The sequence below is a fragment of the Platalea leucorodia genome (genome assembly GCF_965183815.1).
Source record: "Platalea leucorodia genome assembly, chromosome: 4".
In the NCBI taxonomy this organism is placed as follows: domain Eukaryota; kingdom Metazoa; phylum Chordata; class Aves; order Pelecaniformes; family Threskiornithidae; genus Platalea; species Platalea leucorodia.
Genome location: NC_138826.1, coordinates 8,704,425 through 8,724,185, shown reverse-complemented (window position 1 = coordinate 8,724,185; position 19,761 = coordinate 8,704,425). Strand labels below are relative to the sequence as shown.

The 19,761-nt window shown below is 41.7% G+C and overlaps 1 protein-coding gene across 1 annotated transcript in view; it reads right to left on the bottom strand.

The window, feature by feature from the left end:
* Nucleotides 1–18,847, bottom strand: part of HSPA12A (heat shock protein family A (Hsp70) member 12A) — a 60,924-nt gene extending 42,077 nt beyond the window's left edge. The window contains exons 1-3 of the mRNA XM_082309239.1: nucleotides 18,730–18,847; nucleotides 4,101–4,186; nucleotides 1,480–1,607 (exon numbers count right to left, since the gene is read on the bottom strand). Coding sequence (XP_082165365.1) covers nucleotides 1,480–1,607; nucleotides 4,101–4,186; nucleotides 18,730–18,757 — 242 coding nt within the window. The 5' untranslated portion in view covers nucleotides 18,758–18,847. The remainder of the gene's footprint in view (nucleotides 1–1,479; nucleotides 1,608–4,100; nucleotides 4,187–18,729) is intronic.
* Between the last annotated feature and the right edge of the window lie 914 nt (nucleotides 18,848–19,761).

Sequence of the window (19,761 nt, the reverse complement as noted above, 5' to 3'; positions counted from 1 at the left end):
AGGTCTGTACCTGTCTTCCCTCATTTCATACAACTTCTTTAAGAAATTTGATTAACTACTTGCTGTTAAAAGAGACTAGGAACTGATCAACATGGGTTCCGACTCCACAACCCTGTAACCTGTCTGAGACAGCAACACATGGCCTGTCCTTTGACTTCTAGCCTCATGCAGCTTCCTGTGCTGTTCACCGAACAAGAGGTGGATGGGATGCAGAAAAGGCCTCGAAGCATTACTTATCCATACTGAAAATGGTAGGTGTCTTTGTAACTGGATGGCCTAACACCATGACAAAATTTATGTCCTTTTAGACAGTCTGTCACATTACCCAGTTGCACTGGATATCTGAAATACTTTGCAACTATATACAAACCTTATACAAATGCAGGCTGACTGCAGAGTCAATACTGTCTGCTGAAATTTAGAGAGCTGCATTCAGCTAGCACCTTTGATTAGAAAAGTTACTGTATATCACACTGCACTACAGCAAGTTAGACTTTTTTCCCTTTTGTTCTCAGTATCACAGTGCTACGAACAGCACACTACATACTGCTATAACAGCAGCTTTGTTTAGAAGAACTTCTATGACTAAGCTTTTCATACATACCTTGGTTATGTCTGAAATTATCTGTATCTTGGTCTTGTTACAATATAGTCATTTTAAAGATACTTTAATAAGAATTGTATAGGTTTTTAGTTAAAAAAAAAAATCTTTAAAAAATAAAGAACACTATAAAAATGGTTTGTAGGGCAATCCTTGCATGTACCTGCCATAATAGTTTTTGCATTTGTGACTGCATTAGATTTATATATATAGATTTATATTGTGTTGGTTTAATCAAGAAATAAAAAAAATAAACCCCCCTACATAACAGCATCTAAAATCTGTCCCTTATACACATATAATAGAGAACAGATTTCACATCAAACCTTAATTGTCACATTCACGCCTTTTGATTGCTTATTTCCCAGTATCACTGGCTCATTATTAGAGATTTGATTAAAATTTAATGCTAAAAAGCTTAAATCAGCCAAATGAACTACCAGTTTCTGGGTGCAAGTAACTAAGCACTGTTCACACAACTGTATACAAGCATGATTGCAGGGGACAGGCAGCTCCTGGGAAATGCCATGACCCTTAATAAATGTGTAGTTTCTCTCAATCTCTGAGATAACGGCATCCTGACTTAATAATTATCACTGCTTCCTGAACAATTCTGAATACTCACTGATCCCTCCTTTCACTCATGTCATCTTATAAACTCAGCAAAATAACAGAGAGAGGATGTGTTCACATTGATTACTAAAGCAAATTAGAATACAGTAAGATGCAACAAAAAACTATAACCATGAGCAAGGTGTATGCTGTGGCAATGCTAGACAAATCTAGACATTTCAGGCTCCTGTAGAAAATATCTATAGCTACTGCAGACAATCCATGTTATCACGATCGCAAACTAAATGCTGCATTGCAGCCCTTACCTCATTACATGAATACATTCCGGTTCCTTGGTGAAGCTGTAGGCGTAGCCACTGGATGTTGTGCCAAAATCAATAGCCACAACAACAAGAAATAACTGTTCTACAGCATCATCTGCATCAGAGTCCTTCTGTTAAATAGCAGAAGCAAAACAGACACTGAGTCACTGATGAGAATAATTGTAACCCATCTTACCCTTCAGTATTTCTGCTCTCCAAGACATGCATACCTCTTCAGTGGAAATAAGGACTTCCCTAAAGCTGCATTTCTGACCAAAGTTGATACCAGAAAGCTGCACATTCCAATGGAAGTCGAAATTCAATGTACAACTCAATATATTTGCTGGAGCCTTTTATACCTAACCTTCTGAACCAAGAGTTTCCTTCATACTCATTTCTTGGAATAGCTATTGTCCTGTATCATTAAAACTTATGGCTAAACACTAGGCTATTGACTTTGGGGCTGTTTTGGTTCTTTTTTTTTTTTTTTTTTTTTTTTTAAATTGGTCAACTGAAGAATATGTTTATATCCGTCAATGTGGTATACCTAGGACTTATTTGGTGGTTTTAGGAGTTACCTATGTCATAACCTTGAACACGAGGTACCACTACCATTCAAAACTAGTGGAGACAGAACAACCCAAAATACAGCAATAAGCTTTATATCCCACAATAATTATTTATTTATGAAGAATTTACATAACACTTGTTTTGTAAGCACTATATGCATTCTTTCCTCCTGCCTGTGCTAAAATATGGAAAGCTGTTCAGCTGCTTATAGTGAATTTGAATCCTTCTCCCTGCCTTTACCTGCAATTCTGCAATCCCCGAAAAGCACAGTCAAGGGCAACATGGGAACGTTAACTAGAAGAGGTGGAAGGGTTATGGCCCAAATCATAATGACGTGATACAAAGCACGACGCGAATAAGCAAGGAATTGTACCACTCCCCAGTATGCTGTTGCCTATCATAAGTCCTATATAAAGGAGCAATAAGTAATGAACAGCAAGGAACTACGGCTCGCGTGCTGGTGGTGGCTAAAGCACTAACAGCTTAGCAAGACAGGAGGAGAACAAGCTGGAAACACTGCTGACAGGGCTATGTGCTACAGGCTGGTGGATAGTGAAGGCGGGTAATACACCCATCTGCATACACATCATTTTGGCAAAATCACCGTGGAACAGACCTGTTGACCTATTACTATCCAGATCACGTCTGAGTCCTCCATCACTGCTGCTCAGCCTGTACCCTCAATAACATTTTGAAGCAATTGTAATTATCTTTTACAGATGAACTGCGAAATGTCTTCACTCTATGAGCAATATTCCACCATCTTCCTCACGTATCTCCGTTATCTCCATGCCTGCTACTTCCAGCATCTTTCTATTGTACCCCTACATTTTCCAAGATCATCCCCTAGGCCTGCTACTTAAAACAGAGAAACAAGAGTAATAAGGTTTGGTCTCAAATAATGAAAGACTCGTTTGGATTTTCCTAATAAATCTTTTCAACTAGAGCAATATGGTATTTCTATGTCTTCCTCAAAGAGTTTAAGGAACAAATCTAACTGAAAGAGGATATCAATGCATCAGTATGACAGAAGTAAAAAGGGTAAGTTCTAGACTATATGGAGAAAAAAGGGAATAAAAGTAAAAATTTATGAGAGAACACTCTGGAAATCCTGAAGAGGGATGTCATACAGGCTGCCCAGGGAAGTGGTTGAGTCTCCAATCCCTGGAGGTATTTAAAAGAAGGGCAGACGTGGTGCTTGAGGACATGGTTTAGCGGTGGACTTGGCAGTGATAGGTTAATGGTTGGACTCGATGCTCTTAAGGGTCTTTTCCAACCTTAATGATTCTGTGATTCTGTAGAACTCTGAACTTGATTCAGAAAGCTAAGGAAGAAATCTGACAAGGGTAGCAATGCGTTCTGAACATGATCCCTTGCAATATCAAGAAACACACTGTGCATATACTGTGTTACAGATGATGCAGATGATCTTAAAAACAGATGGGAATTAGTTTTAATGGGAGTTTGTCAACAAAATGAACATGATGTATAAGAGATTAAAACACAATACCTTTATGGGACATTTGCTTGCTTAAAAGCTTACAGAAGTGGCTATTTTCCTTAAGAAACTACAACAGTTCTATTTTGAGCTTCTCTCTCTCTCTCTGGAGGAGATTCTTTTCTCTGAGAATTCAGATTTTACTGTTGAATATCATATATATCCTTCTATTTTTTCTGAACAGAATGAGACTTTTTCTGAACTATCACTAAACAAATCAATGATAAAGACAGGGACAGAACTTGGGAACCCTGAGGATCAAGAAGCCCCTGCATTTGATATAAAAATATGCAGGAGCAAATCTATCAACTCAGCAAGTAGATAAAAAAAAAAACAAACTCAGGACCCCAATGAAACGAATGAGAGCTCTGTCACCAACTCCGAATGAGAGCTCTGTCACCAACTCCAGTGTGACCAAGATTTCATTTAAGACTATGGAGAGCATAAAAGGGATCACTATGCGAGGAAATGACAACTTTCTAAAGAAATTACATCCCACTGAACAGGCAGGAGAAAGTAATGTCAACATACAGTATGTTAAGAGTACATTTCTTACCACAATATGAGATGGAGACAGTGGAGTTATTCCAGGGTCTCCCAAACTTTTGGCTGGTGATGAGTAAGCAGATGTGGAAACTGCATCTGAAAGGAAACAAAAATTCTTCAGTCAGTAAGCAGAATGAGTAGGATAGGACAGTTGCTTTGCATGCTGCTACACCATTTTCCTGTTGTAACAAATCTGCTAAAAAAGAAAACAAATTCCACAGCTGCCACGTAAAATATATTTTTTGCCCTTACAACATGATAAGACACAACAACTGCAGTTTTGCTTTGAAATTGTTTGTCTGACCTTCATGACTAACTTCCATTCTTTTGCCTATTACAGTACCATGTATACTTTTAAAAGTCTTCCTAAATACATTCAGAAGTCATAGTTGATACAAGCAGCTTGAACACTATACACTCACATTAATGGCCTAAAATTTAAATGTGTGAATGCAGAGAGACTAAACACAAGTTGTGAGATCAAAAAAGACAGACTCATTTTAAGAGAAAAAGAGGAGTTGCTATCAATTTGAAAACACACCCAGAATAAGTTGCAATTATTCCACCATGAACCTTTATTCTGAAACTTTCCCAATACTATCTCTATTTTTATTCTTCAATACGCTCTGCACTGAAACATCTTGCAGCTGTTAATATTACTGCAGGACAGAATCCAGCTGGGGAAAAGGAAAGTATTATTAACAAATCATCAAAGAAATATTTCTACCCTGCATACAATACTGAAATTTCATTTAAAGGAACATACCAAATGAGTTACAAATACTGTCATGCACTATTTGTATTTTTCCTTCTTATATTTACCTCGTTGATGATAGAAAAGGAAATGGCTTATTAAAATAATTAAGCACTGATGACTCAGATGGATTTATATATAATATATTCTCTTATGAAAACTGCAACAGCTTATCAAAATGGAACATAGAAAAGGTGTCACACACCCTGTCCATGCTCATATCCCTCTGCCCCCAAATTTAAGCCCTGAGTTTACTGAATTCTCTTCTGCAGAATACAAGCTAATTAGATGTAAAGCAGAATTATTTAATAAGTCTCTAATGATTAATGACCATAATAAATATTAGATAATACATTTAAACATATTTTTATCACCTACTTGGATGTATCACACAATAAAATGCATATTTATGTATAGCATGTTATTCCTAGACATGACTGACAAGTCAGAGCATTATTCTAAGATGAAACAGGAGCCGCTCTCCAAGAAAAGACCTTAGGACAACTTAATGAAGAATCTTGTTGGTCCTGGTAATCAAGTATGTGTTCTTTCCCAGGGAAGATGCAAAAACTCTGCAGTAGGCAACTATGGGATAATCGGCCCACAGGAAAAAAAATCTTCCTCGAAAGCTTAATATTGCTCTTGTAATAATGTTTATTTCTGTTCAAGTTATAATATGCATGTTCAGCCTGATCTTCAGAAGCATTTGCAGAGCAAAATATTCACAGGTCCTATACAAGTTCTTCAAGAATACATAATGTTACTCCTCTTGTGGTAAAGAGGAGTAAAAGGCAGAGGCCAAATACAACAAGCACAGAATCTGCTGGGTTCATCAAGATATATTTGGATCAGGTGCTGTTATCAGCCTCAGGTGCTGTTATCAGCCTCCTTTTGAAAAGAGGAAGTAATTGCACAAACAAATGAATTTTTGTACCATCAACATGGCACTTTTCATAGAATTCAAGAACAATATTTCAGCAAAGGAAAAAAGAGGGAATTAGTAACAAAACAGGCTCCTTGCATTCTGCTGTCGTTCCTGACTGGACCAGAACCAACACTTCTGAGCAGACCAGGACACCACAATATTGACTCAGCCTCTTTGGAAACTGGTACATTTCCCATTTACAGAAAATGGCTTGCAAGCCAGCCACCCTGGATTTGCTGGCTTTGGAGCACAGAAATGTAGACATCAAATCATTATCTCTGTGTTTTCAGTGTTTCTCTTTGTTACTAATTCTTTTCACTACCTGTTTCAGCACTCATGTTTCGGCAATCTATTTTCCAGCCTGTCTTCAGTTATCAGCCCGGGTATACCTTGAGAAGTTATTTATAGCTCTATATGCAACTCGGAAAGTCCTGTGTGACAGTATACACGCATTTGTGTCTCTCGGAGAGCAGTGATTAAATAACCAGTGCAATATTCATACTCATCCAATGAACATGTGCTAACTTGGGTGGCGTTCTATCAAGAATTTATTCAACCCAATTAACTTGTGATAATCCAGAGGTATAAAATGTATACAAGGACACTCACTGTATCCACAAGTATAAAAATATTTGCTAACAAATAAAAAATGTTAAGCAGAGATCAGAGGTCTCTTAGCTACCTGTAGAAAATACCACTTAAAAAAGAAAACGGACTTAGATATTTTCATTGAAAATTTTTAAAATAAATTGTCCATTTCAACTTCAGAATGCTCTCGAAAACTTAGGCATAAAGGCTGGATTTGTGGAAGGGCTAACTTTTTCTAATTCTTATCAACTGGCTCAACTCTGCTGGAAGGTTAAGGTTAATTAATTGTCTTGGTGATTTATCAGTATTTTTTGATCAGAGGAAAAAAATCCTTCCAAATTCACGACCATTCTGCACTGTACTCAGTGCTGCTCCTGCAAATACCCAGCTAAACAAAATAACTCTACGAGTCCTACATGCCACCAGCCTACAGTTTTGTTGCATCAAGAGAGGAAAATCATGGAAGGCAATGCTACAACCTCTAAAGTAGCAAATTAAAATTTCCACCAAAATGTTCTGTTACAGGGATTCTGGAGAGTTGCTATCATGTTGGCACAAGCAGCAGTTGCATTACATTGCAACTCATTTTGTGAGACCACTAACTAATCATGTGCAATAATTGGGGCAGCCATAATTGTTATATTGTAACTCAGCTGTTAAAAGAGGCCCTGACATTACCAGAGAGTTTGCAGAGCTAATAAATGAATGGGTGTAGTTCAGAACACTGGGAAGTTAAAAAGTCATTTATCAGATGGGTTGGCATTTACAGAAAATGGCTTGCAAGCCAGTCACCCTGGATTTGATGCCAAGAGTTCTTCTAGCAAGTAGTGAAACAGTTGTTAAAAGGAGGCGAAATTAGGAAATTTGTAACATTATACTATCTGCCCTATCTAAACTGAAAGGTGTTAAAATAGACCTGTCCATGTGGGAGCTTTAATATTTTGTTGAGTTAGTGTTTGCTTGTGTCACAATTTTTACAACTGTGTTCCGAAGAGCGGTAAACGAATGGATATTCCAGGATATTTAAACATCTCTTATTTCTAATGGACTGTGATTGGTTGATCTGAAAGAAAAAAAGCATCTGTTTCAAGCCAGAGAATGGCTAACGGGTTGCAAGGAACCCAACTTGCAATCATGCAACAAAAATAGGATGCCTAGCCTTTGTGAGTAAATTCCTCTTCTTAACAACTTAAGATGTCCTGGGCAGTATCATGGTGTTTGGAACAGTTCTTAAAAGTGGGATGAATTATTAAGGCTTCTGTAACAAAAACACACAATCACGTAGTATCCCACATAGCTCACGTTCCAGCTTTCTCTCTCCCATGTTTACCAAGGATCTCTATCTGTGTCAAACTGCACACTATGAAAAAACATATAGCTGAACAGCCTGTGTTAAATAAACACTTAATTCTTGACAATTTGCACACCAAAATAAATGGAGGAATCTGATTTAGATGCAAATTAAACTAAGTCTTCAAATACTTATACCAATATTTAACATAATCTTTTTCTAAATATGATGCAAACTTCTTGAATAGAAATCCTTTAATATGAACATTAACCTGATATATGACTGTCTGTATAAGGCGTTTGGATAATTTAACTAAACATGTATAGAATTAATTTGACCACATCATTATAATTTCTGACTTTAGTCCTAACCTAAGCAATTGTCAAAGAACACCTTGTGCATTTTCAAGGTGACCAGAAGAGGAAGGGAAAATGGAGAAGACTGTCTTTTTCAGCATTTTTTTTAACATTCAAAGGGTCCTATCTGATTTGCAAATCCCCAAACAATTACAGAACTGGTAAAATTACGAGATCAGCAAATACTGTATTAATAATAAATCATGTTCATTATCATATTAGCTGCAATTGCTGGTTTAGCAGATTTAAATTATTTCTTCTTTTCATCTAAACACATGCAAGACTTTATTTTCTGTGGTTTCCTGCAATAGCTAATCAGTTTAGCTTTTTCTGTTTTTCAGTAAATGATCAGCCAGATTCTAGATTTCCAACTCAGCTGACGACAGAATGCAAGGAAGGATTAACTTTTAAGTGTCACAGAATACAGGGTAAAAGCAAAGTCCACAGCATTTATAAAAACTTAGCTGATGTAGTGTGAACATTTCACTGATAGCATGTTCAGCTGAATCTGATTTTCTAATAGATCCAGAGAGCAGGACCAAGCTCATTATTTAATTAGATCAGTTAATGGAAGCTGATCATCTCTGCAATACTATCAGTCTGTTCTGAATATTTGGGAGCCCCTGCCACACATTCTTATTCAGGACTGGATAAATGAGTTTTAGTGAACCACTGAAAGTATCAGACATGGACCACAGTCCCAGATAATCAGTTTTAAGACAGCAGGCTTAAACCTGCGGTAGGAAAGATGACTGCTAAACCTCGCAGTCATAAGTCATTAAAGTGGTACTATAAGAAAAAATTTTTTCAGCAGCTACACATAACCTTCTCTTTTCTATTAAATTCAGCTTCTATTAAATATTTAACTTTATCTAATTCAGCTACACCAGGCATCAGCTAAGTTTTCTGCTTCACATACTAGGGAAATTGTTCATGTCAACAGCGAAGCGGCACGCCATGGCAGTGGATTCTCTGCTAACAGAAGGTTCCCTGCAACCCAAGTAACATAGGCAATAGATAAGCTAAATTTTTTGCAAGTGTGCATTGTCTCTAAGTAAGAATTTAACAAGACAAGTAAAAGCAGGAATTCAGGAAGCAGGATATGCTGCTCAACAGCATAAAGCACAGAAATGCAGTCAGATCAGGGAAGCGGGGAAATTTCTGAATATGTCACATGCCACCAGTTTAGCATATGGAAAAGAATCAATTTAAAAAAAAAGAAAGAAGGTATCAAGCCCCAAGTCTGCCATCAGAAACCCCAATGTGGACCTTTTCAGGCACATTCTGCAGCACTTTCGAGTCATGCCTATAAAAGAGAAGGCTTGGCCAGGAGAGAAGTGCACTTGCCAAACCTTCCCAGACCTCACTTCCAAGTGATGGTGAAAGGGACTCATCATGGTCTGGATCTCCTACAGCTGTTTTGCAAACCAGAAAACAGGCAGCATCACTATGATATCATCCCTCTGTTGGAACATGCCTGAACACTAGTGTGTATGTTATATTCCAACGAACGCATCTTAAGTTCATTTCTGTTTGTCCTGCCAGAGTGGCCACAAGCCCAACACTTGCTAATTAAACTCTCCTCATGGTTTTCTGAATCAACAACAGGATCAATACTATTCCCTATTTCAGATCATACTTCTAGCATTTTAAGCAGTGCTTTCACAATAAGAAGTCTTTTTTTTTTTCAATCCGTAATGTACAATGCAATAAATTCCATTCATTGTGCAGATCTGAGCCTCTGGCTGAGCTTGAGGACCCACCGGAAAGACTGCAATACCACACCCTTTTCCAGGCTCTCCCAAGCTCCCAACTGAGAATGCCTGCAGTACACCATCCTGCCTCATAGGAAAGCTGCAATAACGCTTTTTGCTTTGTATAATGCATATCCACTGTTCCATATGCCAAATCCGTTCAGCCTCTCAGTTATTTGTAGGCTGATGAACCAGATGCACAGGGTAAGTCAGGATGCATTAGACCTACTAAAAATGCCACTATTGCAGCCGATCTTTATGGGTCCAATAAATCCAAATTAGCCGAATTTACTGTGCACATACTGATCATTTTCACAGATCAAACACTTGCACATATCTGATGGCCATTTTTCTGGAATTTCCAGCCATCCAGCAGCTGGTGTGTATGATTGCTATAGCTACGATCTCAGTCAGATTGCTGGTCATATCAAAATCTTGTCCAAACTCTTCATTTTCCATTCAGGCAATATTGCTGGATTTAAAAAAAAAAAAAAAAAAAAAAAAAAAAAGGATGTACTGAGTGCAATATGGGTGTAGGGTAGCCATCAGACAATAAAAGAATGGAATTAAAACCATTGTTTTTAATTCAAAACTTTGTATATCATTTTGAGCATCAATAATAATTTTGCTACAAGCCAAGCTTGCTAATGATGTTTGCCAAACAGCAAAGGAAGGGTTTATATTGCTATTAGCTGGCAACTGCTGCATTGATGAAGGAAACCTTATTCAGCTTTTCCTATTGCTGAGATTTTGCTTTGCATTAAGCACAAAATGTCACAGCTTCCAAATGTAACAGGACAACCTAGAGCATTTTACTGCAAATACAAAGATGGCCTTTGAAAATAATTATAGAACAACAAAAAAAAAGAGAAAGAGAACAAAATACAAAAAACCCACTTAAAATCTTCTTATGCGCAATGAAAAGATCCCATATTTCATATCAGAAGTAAGAACCTTCTGTTTCTACTGAAATCAATGACACCACTGCTATTACCATCAATGGAATCGGAGTTCTTTGTTTTAAAATGCCAGTAGGCATCCAGCTGGTTTGTTGAAGACTGCAATACACTTCCCTTCTATGAATACAGCCATAGCTAATCTCTGATTGAAATCCAAGTTTCCTGATACCCTTTCATAATAATTGGTCACCCAAAGAGCTGGTATTCATTGCATTGATACCAATTAGAGCACAGTGATTTCCTAAGCCAAAAACCTCCCAATTCTTTGGATAAAATTCTAAAAGTAAGACATGTTCCTCATTACAACTTTGACCTTTTTCATTTATGCTTTTACATTGCCTCCCATCATAATTACAGTTTGACTGTAATTTGAATTACTTTTCCACTATCTTATCAAGCTTTCTAAGATAAGTTTTTAATGTTACTGTTAAGACTATCAAAAAACAAACCCAGGTTCATCCCATCACTCATTTTGTGGATAATATTCATTCTCCTGCACCTCACCAGCAAAAGGAAACCAAAGGACACCATCTACTTTCTGTGAACTTAATTTAAGATGAAAGAAACACACAAGAACTTGCAATAACCTCCTGAAAATGCCACATGGGTTACATTTGCTTCTCCTCTTTTTGACAGAATGTAGGCTAAACTATTTTACCTAGATTTGATCTGACCTCGCTAATGCTTGGTAAGCTGGACTAAAACAGAACTATCACGCTCCCGTGCACACTTCACAACAGGGTCTGTAAAGCCTCAGCCAGGTCCTTTACCAATAGCTCAGTCTGACCTCAAAGCTGCCTTGAACTCAAACCCACTCACCATCTACACTGTAAGGTCTTAAATCCAGCTCCACCTTGAATGACCTGAGAGCTTTCCAGCCTTTGCCATCAGCCAGCTCCCTCTTCCCTCCCAGTCCTGACCTGGTTCCCCCTTGCTCAGAACCTGCTCACACCCCAGAGCCTGGCCTTCGGGGAACTCACCAGCGGTGCCTTGCAGTCATCGCTCTCTTCCTAGACTCCAGCTCTTCCACACCCATGCACTACTGCCAGGAGAGACAAAACGGATCCTGCTTTCCATGTCAGAGAGGGCAGGCTGTATGTTGTGATAAAGGTGGGTTAACAACAGATTTTGCAGCTCAAAGTGGCAGAAGACAACTCTCCAGGATCTTTCTAAATATTGCACACATAGTTCTGTAACAGACACCTTTAATACGCACTAACTAACCTTCTCTTCCTTCAAGAACCTCTTCTACGAACTTGCTTCCTTCAGGCTTTCTTGCACTATTTGCCTCTGTGCAAGCACTGTTTTCCTATATCTCTCATCTCCTCCCTCCTTTCTTCCAAACAGAAAGACATAAGGAACAGAAAACGAAACACAGATGTACAGAACCTCGGTTCTGTGAAAAGATACCTTCCTAGAAAAGGTTTACTGCTGCTTCTCCTTCATCATGATGTCTGTCATCATCTACCTCATCTACTTGGTTCAGTGCAAGGTTGTCAGGAATGGCACTAATAAGATTATGCTCTAATTCCCAGGACCACACTCATAAAACAGAACATTTGTGACGCTAATCATTTTCTTTGGGAAAAGCACCATTTACCAGCTGAGGGTGGGCTGGTTGGTTGTTTTTTCTTATTAAAAAGCAAGACCAAAATATTACGGACTTATAAAAATCCCTAGTTTACTACAAGTTCTTATTTAAGAACTGTCTCAGGATGCAGCTGTATCCTGAAAACACCGCAATCCTAGATTTACCTTTCTAGATCAAGATATTCAAAGGAATATTATTCAAAGACTGAACAAGAATTACTGTTCAGCTTTTCCGGACAGTGCATCCAGCACACAGGAATAAGAACACTTTGGGAGGTACTTTTTTACTTAGAAAGCAAAAAGGTTATTTAGTTATCAAGCATTCCTAGATTAATGAAGTATCGTGCAATGCATCAAGCATTGAATGCAGTGACTCCTTTTTCTTAAACATTAATTGGGAAAAATACTTGAAAATGTTTGTTGTCTTCATCTTCACAGTTTCCAGGGATGCCAAACATGATTCACGTATTTGTAGAATCTTGACAAGAAAAAACAAACCTCTCTCCCTCCCTCCACCCCCAAAAAAAAAACAAAGAAAGAGGGAGACAGGGTAAAAAGAATAGCCAAACTAGAATAACTATTACTTCTTATAGTAGTCAGCATGAGTGATAATATATATAAATCCCTTGATATTCTTCAAGGCTATTAAACACAATTTTGTTCAAAGATGGGAAAATAAGAGAATATTAGTTGTTGCAAGACTGCAAAAATTGGTATCACATTTGACAATTCATTAGCAAAGTCATCTGTGAATCCATAGTCTATGGTTATTGATTTAGCTTCTGAGTGACACTTTATAGCTAAATCAAAAGTAAGTTTGTATTTCTTTATTCTTTTTATTTTACGATCTTGAAAACACATCGGGTACCAGGCTTAAAGGAAAATATCTTATGAGGAGAAAAGCCATGGACAGAAGTACGTACATGTTTAAGAATTTGTAAAGCAGATGACAAAATCATGCAATCACGGATCAAAATCCATTTCCAGAGGTTTTTATACTAGCTCCCATCATGCTTACATTCAAATGCCATGACTACGCACATGCATCACACGGAGACCAACACTGACCAGCCAGATAACCAGCTGGAAAGTTAGTCACGGTGACAAGCAGACGGTATGGCCTGCAAAGGAGTTCCTACGGCTAAAATCATAACAGGAGCATAGCTGAGTAAGCAAGAGAGCTACTACAAAAGGTTGATTTTTGAATGCAGCAGTTCCATAATAACAATACCGAAAGCTTTTGTAAACGGCATGCCCTGCCGTTCTGATTACAGCATGTGCTCTACTAAGGTATCCATGGAAACTTGAGAAAGAGATGCTGAATTTGTTGGATCTGTTTGGCACCAGGGAGCGGGGCTAGTTTCCAGTCAGCCTAGTATAACCACAGGTATTTTGATCTTTAAGCGTGGAGAAAGCATCAAGAGTCCTCAAACGATGATGAAATCCACAAGACCAAATTGTCACAGGAATGCATTTCCCAAGCAATGACTAGGAGGTGGCAAGGAAGTACTAAAGAAACTGTGATCTTAATGTTGCTATTATTTCTTAATAGAGAAAAATAGCCCAATCACAGTAACGGGGAGAGAGACACTCAAATACCCACTCTTGAGACCTCACAGGGAACAGGAAAAAGAAAGCGTGAACACAGAGGCACAGAGCCTCGCGAGGAAAGGCTGTGTGGGGCAGGTGGGCATGGAGCACTCGGGACTGTAAAACCCTTCGAGAGAAACTGCTTCAACACTAGAGAGTGGTCCTGAAAAGCACTAAGAACATAAGGTGTATCCAGAAATGGACAAATCGAAGCAGTGTTCCCAGATTATTCCCTATGGGAGAAGGAAGTAGCATAAGGAGAATAATTTACCTCTGCCTCCATCCCCAAGGAAACCAGTGCAGGTTGGGTAGGCTGCTGCAGTAGAGTTTTTCTTCAGAGAGAGTAAGTGACTAAACTCCCTCAGATGACACAAAATTGCTAGTATGAAAATCCATTCATATACACACTTCTTCCTGGACTCCGAAAGATAAGAATTACTAGAAATATTTTTCAATATTCTTCGGAAACGGCATCTGCAGAGCACAGTCTGAAAGTGTGAGTCAGGCACTGAGAAATTACTGACAGAAGAAACAACAGATACAAGAAAAACCCTCCCCAGGTCTCCTGTTCTTGTAAATTAAGACGCCTTTAGAACTGATCCATGTGCCTAGAGCCCTGCAAATCAATCACGATAGAGCTACTGATCTGGGCCAGCGAGCACCAGATGACTCTCGCACACGACCAGATCACAGCAGCGTGCCGATGACGGGGCACGTCAGTGCAGGTCATAAAGCCGCTCTCTGATGTCCTTGACACACCCTGATGCAGTCCTGAGTAAGGACATTTAGTCAAGTCCTTAGGGAAGAACAAAGGCTTTCTAGCCTGAATGCTGGCCTCCATATTCTGCGTATTTTGGTTTATTTATTTGCTTACTTTATTAGAACTGACTGCATTTTCCTTTTGATTCACATGAAAACCTTTCTCAGATCCCACCGAGACAGACTTTGAAGGAATTTCCTGTTTTAATACCCCTTACTTACACAGTTCACCACTGCCATCCTAATTTTAAAACACTGCGAAGTCACTGCTTTAGCAGTAGCTAGGGCAAAATTTAAAACTCGCATTTGTTTATTTTAAATGCATATCACTATGTTGCTTAACAGCATAGCACATGGGCCATAGTTGACATATTTTGAGTAATGAGAGCTATGGAATGTTCTTTTTAAGACCAAAAAATGTGCCCGGTCACTGAGAGGAGGCAGTTTCAATTTAATGACCCAGGAGCCAGGACATTTGTCACAGTGAAGAAGATAATGTCTACAGGTATGGCACAGGATTTCAGATCACTGAAGTTCATACCTGGCAGCAGCAATTCCCTCAGCACAACGCCAACATCTGTGACCTTACATCACCAAACAGCTGCACACTCTTCAGTAAAACATCTGTGAAGCGAGCATACCATTTACAGTCACGACCGATGGACTTCAGAGCTCATTCCTGAAACAGATTCCAAATCCTCCTGGTCTCCCTCTTTCACCATTGGGGAAATGGAGCCAAACAGGCCTGTGTGACAGCAATGCAACCGGGAGTTTCACCCATTTCTGTTTTCAACTAGCAAAGCTGTTTAACAGAAAAGTGACAAGTGCCATACAGAAGCTGAAGAAGTAAGCAACTGAAGTCATTTATGGATAGACAAAATACTCTAAAGATTTCACTAACCTGCATATGGAAAATGTCAGTATCTACTTTACTTTAAAAAAAAAAAGAAAAAAGGGAATTATAACCAAACTCCCCCAAAAGGTCATGTTGCCTCATATCTAATTAAGGTCATGACTGTTCTTGTTCTCCTACTTGGAAGTGGCATCATTTGAGCGCATTGGGTTTTATTCCTTTCACATTTTCCCTTATCATTTACTGAGAGCCAGCGCAGCTTTTTTTAAATACCCCAAAAAGCCAAGCTGCTCCTTCACAATACCTTCAGACTGAAACAGGCACGGAGAGAAGTTTCTAAAACCATAAACGGTGAGCTCTTTGAAGTCAAGCACTTGTGAAATCCCATCTGACACATCGTCAAAAGGCAGAACCAATTCAGGTACAGAAAATGGAGGTGATGGGATCCTTTGGATGTTATTGTTCTAAAATAAAAAGCATATTTTTAAGATTTTTTTTTTTAAGAAAGGGATGGTTGGTTGGTGCAACTATAGATAGAATAAGCGAAATCGTAATAGAGGACAGCAAAAAGGGAACTAATCACCCAGAACAGCTTAGAAGAATAAGGAACTGGAAATTTTAAAATATTTGACCAGACCTGTAGCTTTAAAAGAAAAAACAAGAGGGAAAAAAAAAATCCAGACATAATTGCAATAGCAGATATGGTGTCCAGAAGGTGACTCAAAAATTTCAACAGCATTCCCCTGAAAGTGGGAGAAGTTGGCCACAGCAGGTCACATTAACTCAATGAAAAAAAAAGCATTTGGCAGAAAAGAGCACAAGATGAGACACCAGTCAACTCGCATACATCCCCAACCACCAGTGACATGGTCAGAAAGCACAACAGATCCTAAATCTTGACATTTACATTCAGGGATCAGGTCTTTTGTCACTGAGGCTGCATTCTGGTCTTCCTGCACAGAACTGGCCTCCCGAAGGCTGTTCTACCTTGAGCCGACATCTGAGGCCGCAGCAGCAGCCTGCTCCAGCTCCTGGTGACAGTTGTGTTTGGGAGACATCCCGGTCACACCCTCTAGACTAGGATAAAGCCCCCTTACACCATACGTGCACCAGCTAAATCAGCCTCTGGACAGAACAGACCTCCTGGGGCCTTCCTACAGCTGACTGCAGCTTTGGGGAAACTTTGCAGGTACAGAGCAGCGCAGCTCTGTTTAACACCAACCGCCGTCCCAGTGGGAATGAACTAAATATTCAGCCTGAAAGCTTATAGGGTGACAGTACCATAAAGGAAAACTTGTTGGCTGAATCAGCGTCACCTAATTATGAGCCAATGGCTTTAAAAATGCCAAAAGTCAGTATAATTAGAAGCTTTACATGCAACAGCTTCTGGGTATGAACAATTTCATTCAGGCTCATACTAACCAAGCTGCAGATACCGCAATGCTGTGCTAACCGAAGCTATAAAAATGATTGACAGGCACTGCATACAACACTTGGCTATTTTACATATAGACATTTTTTTTACGCATTGTACTATGCTGCAATAAGTGACTGCAGCTTCAGCGCTGCCAATACAACACCACTCACTAAATCACATTTTATCCCTGAAGCCTTTTTTTCTCTGACAGCTTCAGCATTCCAGTGCGTGGAAAGAACATAAAGATTTCTGGCATAACAAATCATTGCTTTACTACACGGTCTTCTGTCTTCTAACAGAATCCCTCCTGCATAGATTCTCCCTATGTCACAAGTTACTTAATTTCAGCATTGCATCGCACTAACCTTGCAACTTTGCGGAAAACAAAACACATGATACCCTGTCATCTAAAAGACAAATGAATCTGTCAGTCTGTTCTTCCCTTTGTCAGCTGCATGCTAGAAAATTGTTACAGGTTACCTCAAACCAAAGAGACATTAGAGACTTCATTTGGGAAGCACTAAGAGAACATTGGGGGGGGGGGGGGGGGGAGGGGGGAAGGGAGGGAGCAGGTCATCTGGAAGATTCAACTAATTTCTAAGTATTGTTTTTTGAAACAGAGGCATTATGCCTCTTTTATTCCACTTGCACTGTAATTAAGCTATTTTATTCAAAATATTCCCCAAATTCCATTATGATCTGTATAAACTCAACCTTTTAAATTTCCCCATAAATTACTGCCAGCGCCTTAGGTTCAACATTACAGTTTCCTCAAATCTTTGCAGCATTCAGAGAGGAAGAAGGGATGGAGAGATCAAATGAAATCAGGCTGAGTCTGCATTTCCCTTAGGGTTATTCACCCATATCATTTGTATCCTAGGAACCCTCTTCCCTCCCCCAGTTCCCTTCCCACACAAGGAGAGACCACCCCTGTCCTGCAAAGGCTGTGTTATTTTTATCAGGCGCAGTGTAATCACAAACGGACCAAAACCAGCGAATCCTTGTTTCAGGCAAAACAAGATTCAGATCGTCTCAGCTCATATGTCAAGTTTGCAAAGTCAGAGACCCGCGGACCCGTTAAGGTGGTAAAACTGAACCGCTCGGCTTTTATCCCGTCCCTGCGCCTCGCTGGGAGCTCTCTGGTCCCCGAGGCTGTGCCAGGATGCTGAGGCTAGCCTCTCACCCCAGGCAGCGCTGTCTCTCCCACCGAGCTGCCAGCTCTTTCTCTTCCAGCGCACCAGGCTACTCGCTAAAGAGGCTGCCTTCCTTTATGTCACCCTCAGCCCCCGATTTTCAGCCCCCCCGCCGGGAGGGCCGCGCCCGCCGCATTGTTTTTTCACCTGGCTCCCCTCCCGCCCTGCTGCACCGGCTCCCCCCGGGGACGCCGCGCCATCAGCCGCGGCAGCTCCGCAGCGGGCGGGGGGCTCGGCGGGGCCGAGCTCCGCAGCGAGCCGCCCCCCGGCCGCCGCAGCCGTCCCTGCCCGCCGGGACACCCCCCCACGCCGCGCCCGCACCCCGCCGGGGAACCCGGGGGGCCGGCGGCCTTGCCCCACGGCCGCCCCGCCTGCGCGGACACGGCCGGGGCGGCGGGGCCGGCAGAGCCGCCGGGACGTTGTCTGCCGCCTGCCCGCCTCCCCCCGCTCCGGCCGGGGCTCCGGCTCCAGATCGTTTCCCCCGATAAGCCGGGGCCGCGCCGGGGGAGCGCCCGGGCTGCGCCGCGCCCGCCGCCGGCAGCGCTCCTGCATTGCGGCGGGGGCCCGGCGGGAGCGGGGCGGCGGAGCGCGGCCGCTGGCTCCCCCTTACCTGCAGCACCGCTCTCCGTCTCCGACATGGCCCGGCCGCCCGCCGCCGCCCCGCGGCTCCTCTGCCCGCCGCGCCGCCCTCACTGCAGACGCCGCGGCATGGGCCGGCGGCGGAGCTGCGCTGCCCGGCCCGGCCCGGGGGGAGGCTCCGCTCCTTCCTCTCGTCCCCACCCCGCCGCGCCTTCCTGCAGAGGGTGCGGAGAGCCAAAGGCAAGGCTCGGCGCTGCCCCGGCGCTGACAGCCTCCCCGCGCAGGCTGCGGGGCTGCGCAGCCCCTCCCCGCCCGCTCCCCGCAGCCGCACAAGGGACGCGGGGCTGCGGCTGCGGCTGGGAGGCGGTGGGGGGCGAGCGCGGCGGGGCAGGGCGGCCCGGCCCAGCCCCAGATGCGGATTTCACGGCTACCGAAGCAGAAACCCCCCCCCCGGTGATGGCTGTGAAAAGAGCGCCCGCTCCGCGGCCGGCGGCGGCAGCCAGCCCCGTCCCTGTGCGCCAGGGGACGGGTTCTGGGGTCCTGCTGGAGGCAGAGCCGGGACGGTGTTGGCAAAGGTTACGCCGGTGGCCTGCCCTCGGGTTGTCAGGGGTGTGCTCCGCGCACCTGAGCGGTCAGAAATCACTAACGGGTCCCTCAAAATCAGGAATTACGGGTAACTTTTACAGCATGGGATTCTTGCTATTTGCCTTTGGAGTGAACTCTCCCATGCGGTTCTGCAGTGCCACCAGGGCCGGAATCTCTTTTTTCCAGTGATTTTTAGCTAATTAACTTGGCTCCAGGACCTGGGAGAGAGACACCTCTATTACCACTTGATCCATTATTAAGTTTTAAGAGTTTTCCAAACTGACTAAGAAGCCATTACAAATTTGAGGAGAAAAATAAGGCTGGTATCCTCCCATGAACAATCCTGGAGCCAGAGAAAACATTTGCCTGTTTTCCTCCCGTGCTTCATGGTCTAATTCTCCTTCACTTTCCAGCCTCAGCGGCCATTCACATCTTGAAAGCTCTGCCAGCAGTTCACATGGAATAAATAAGAGCGTTA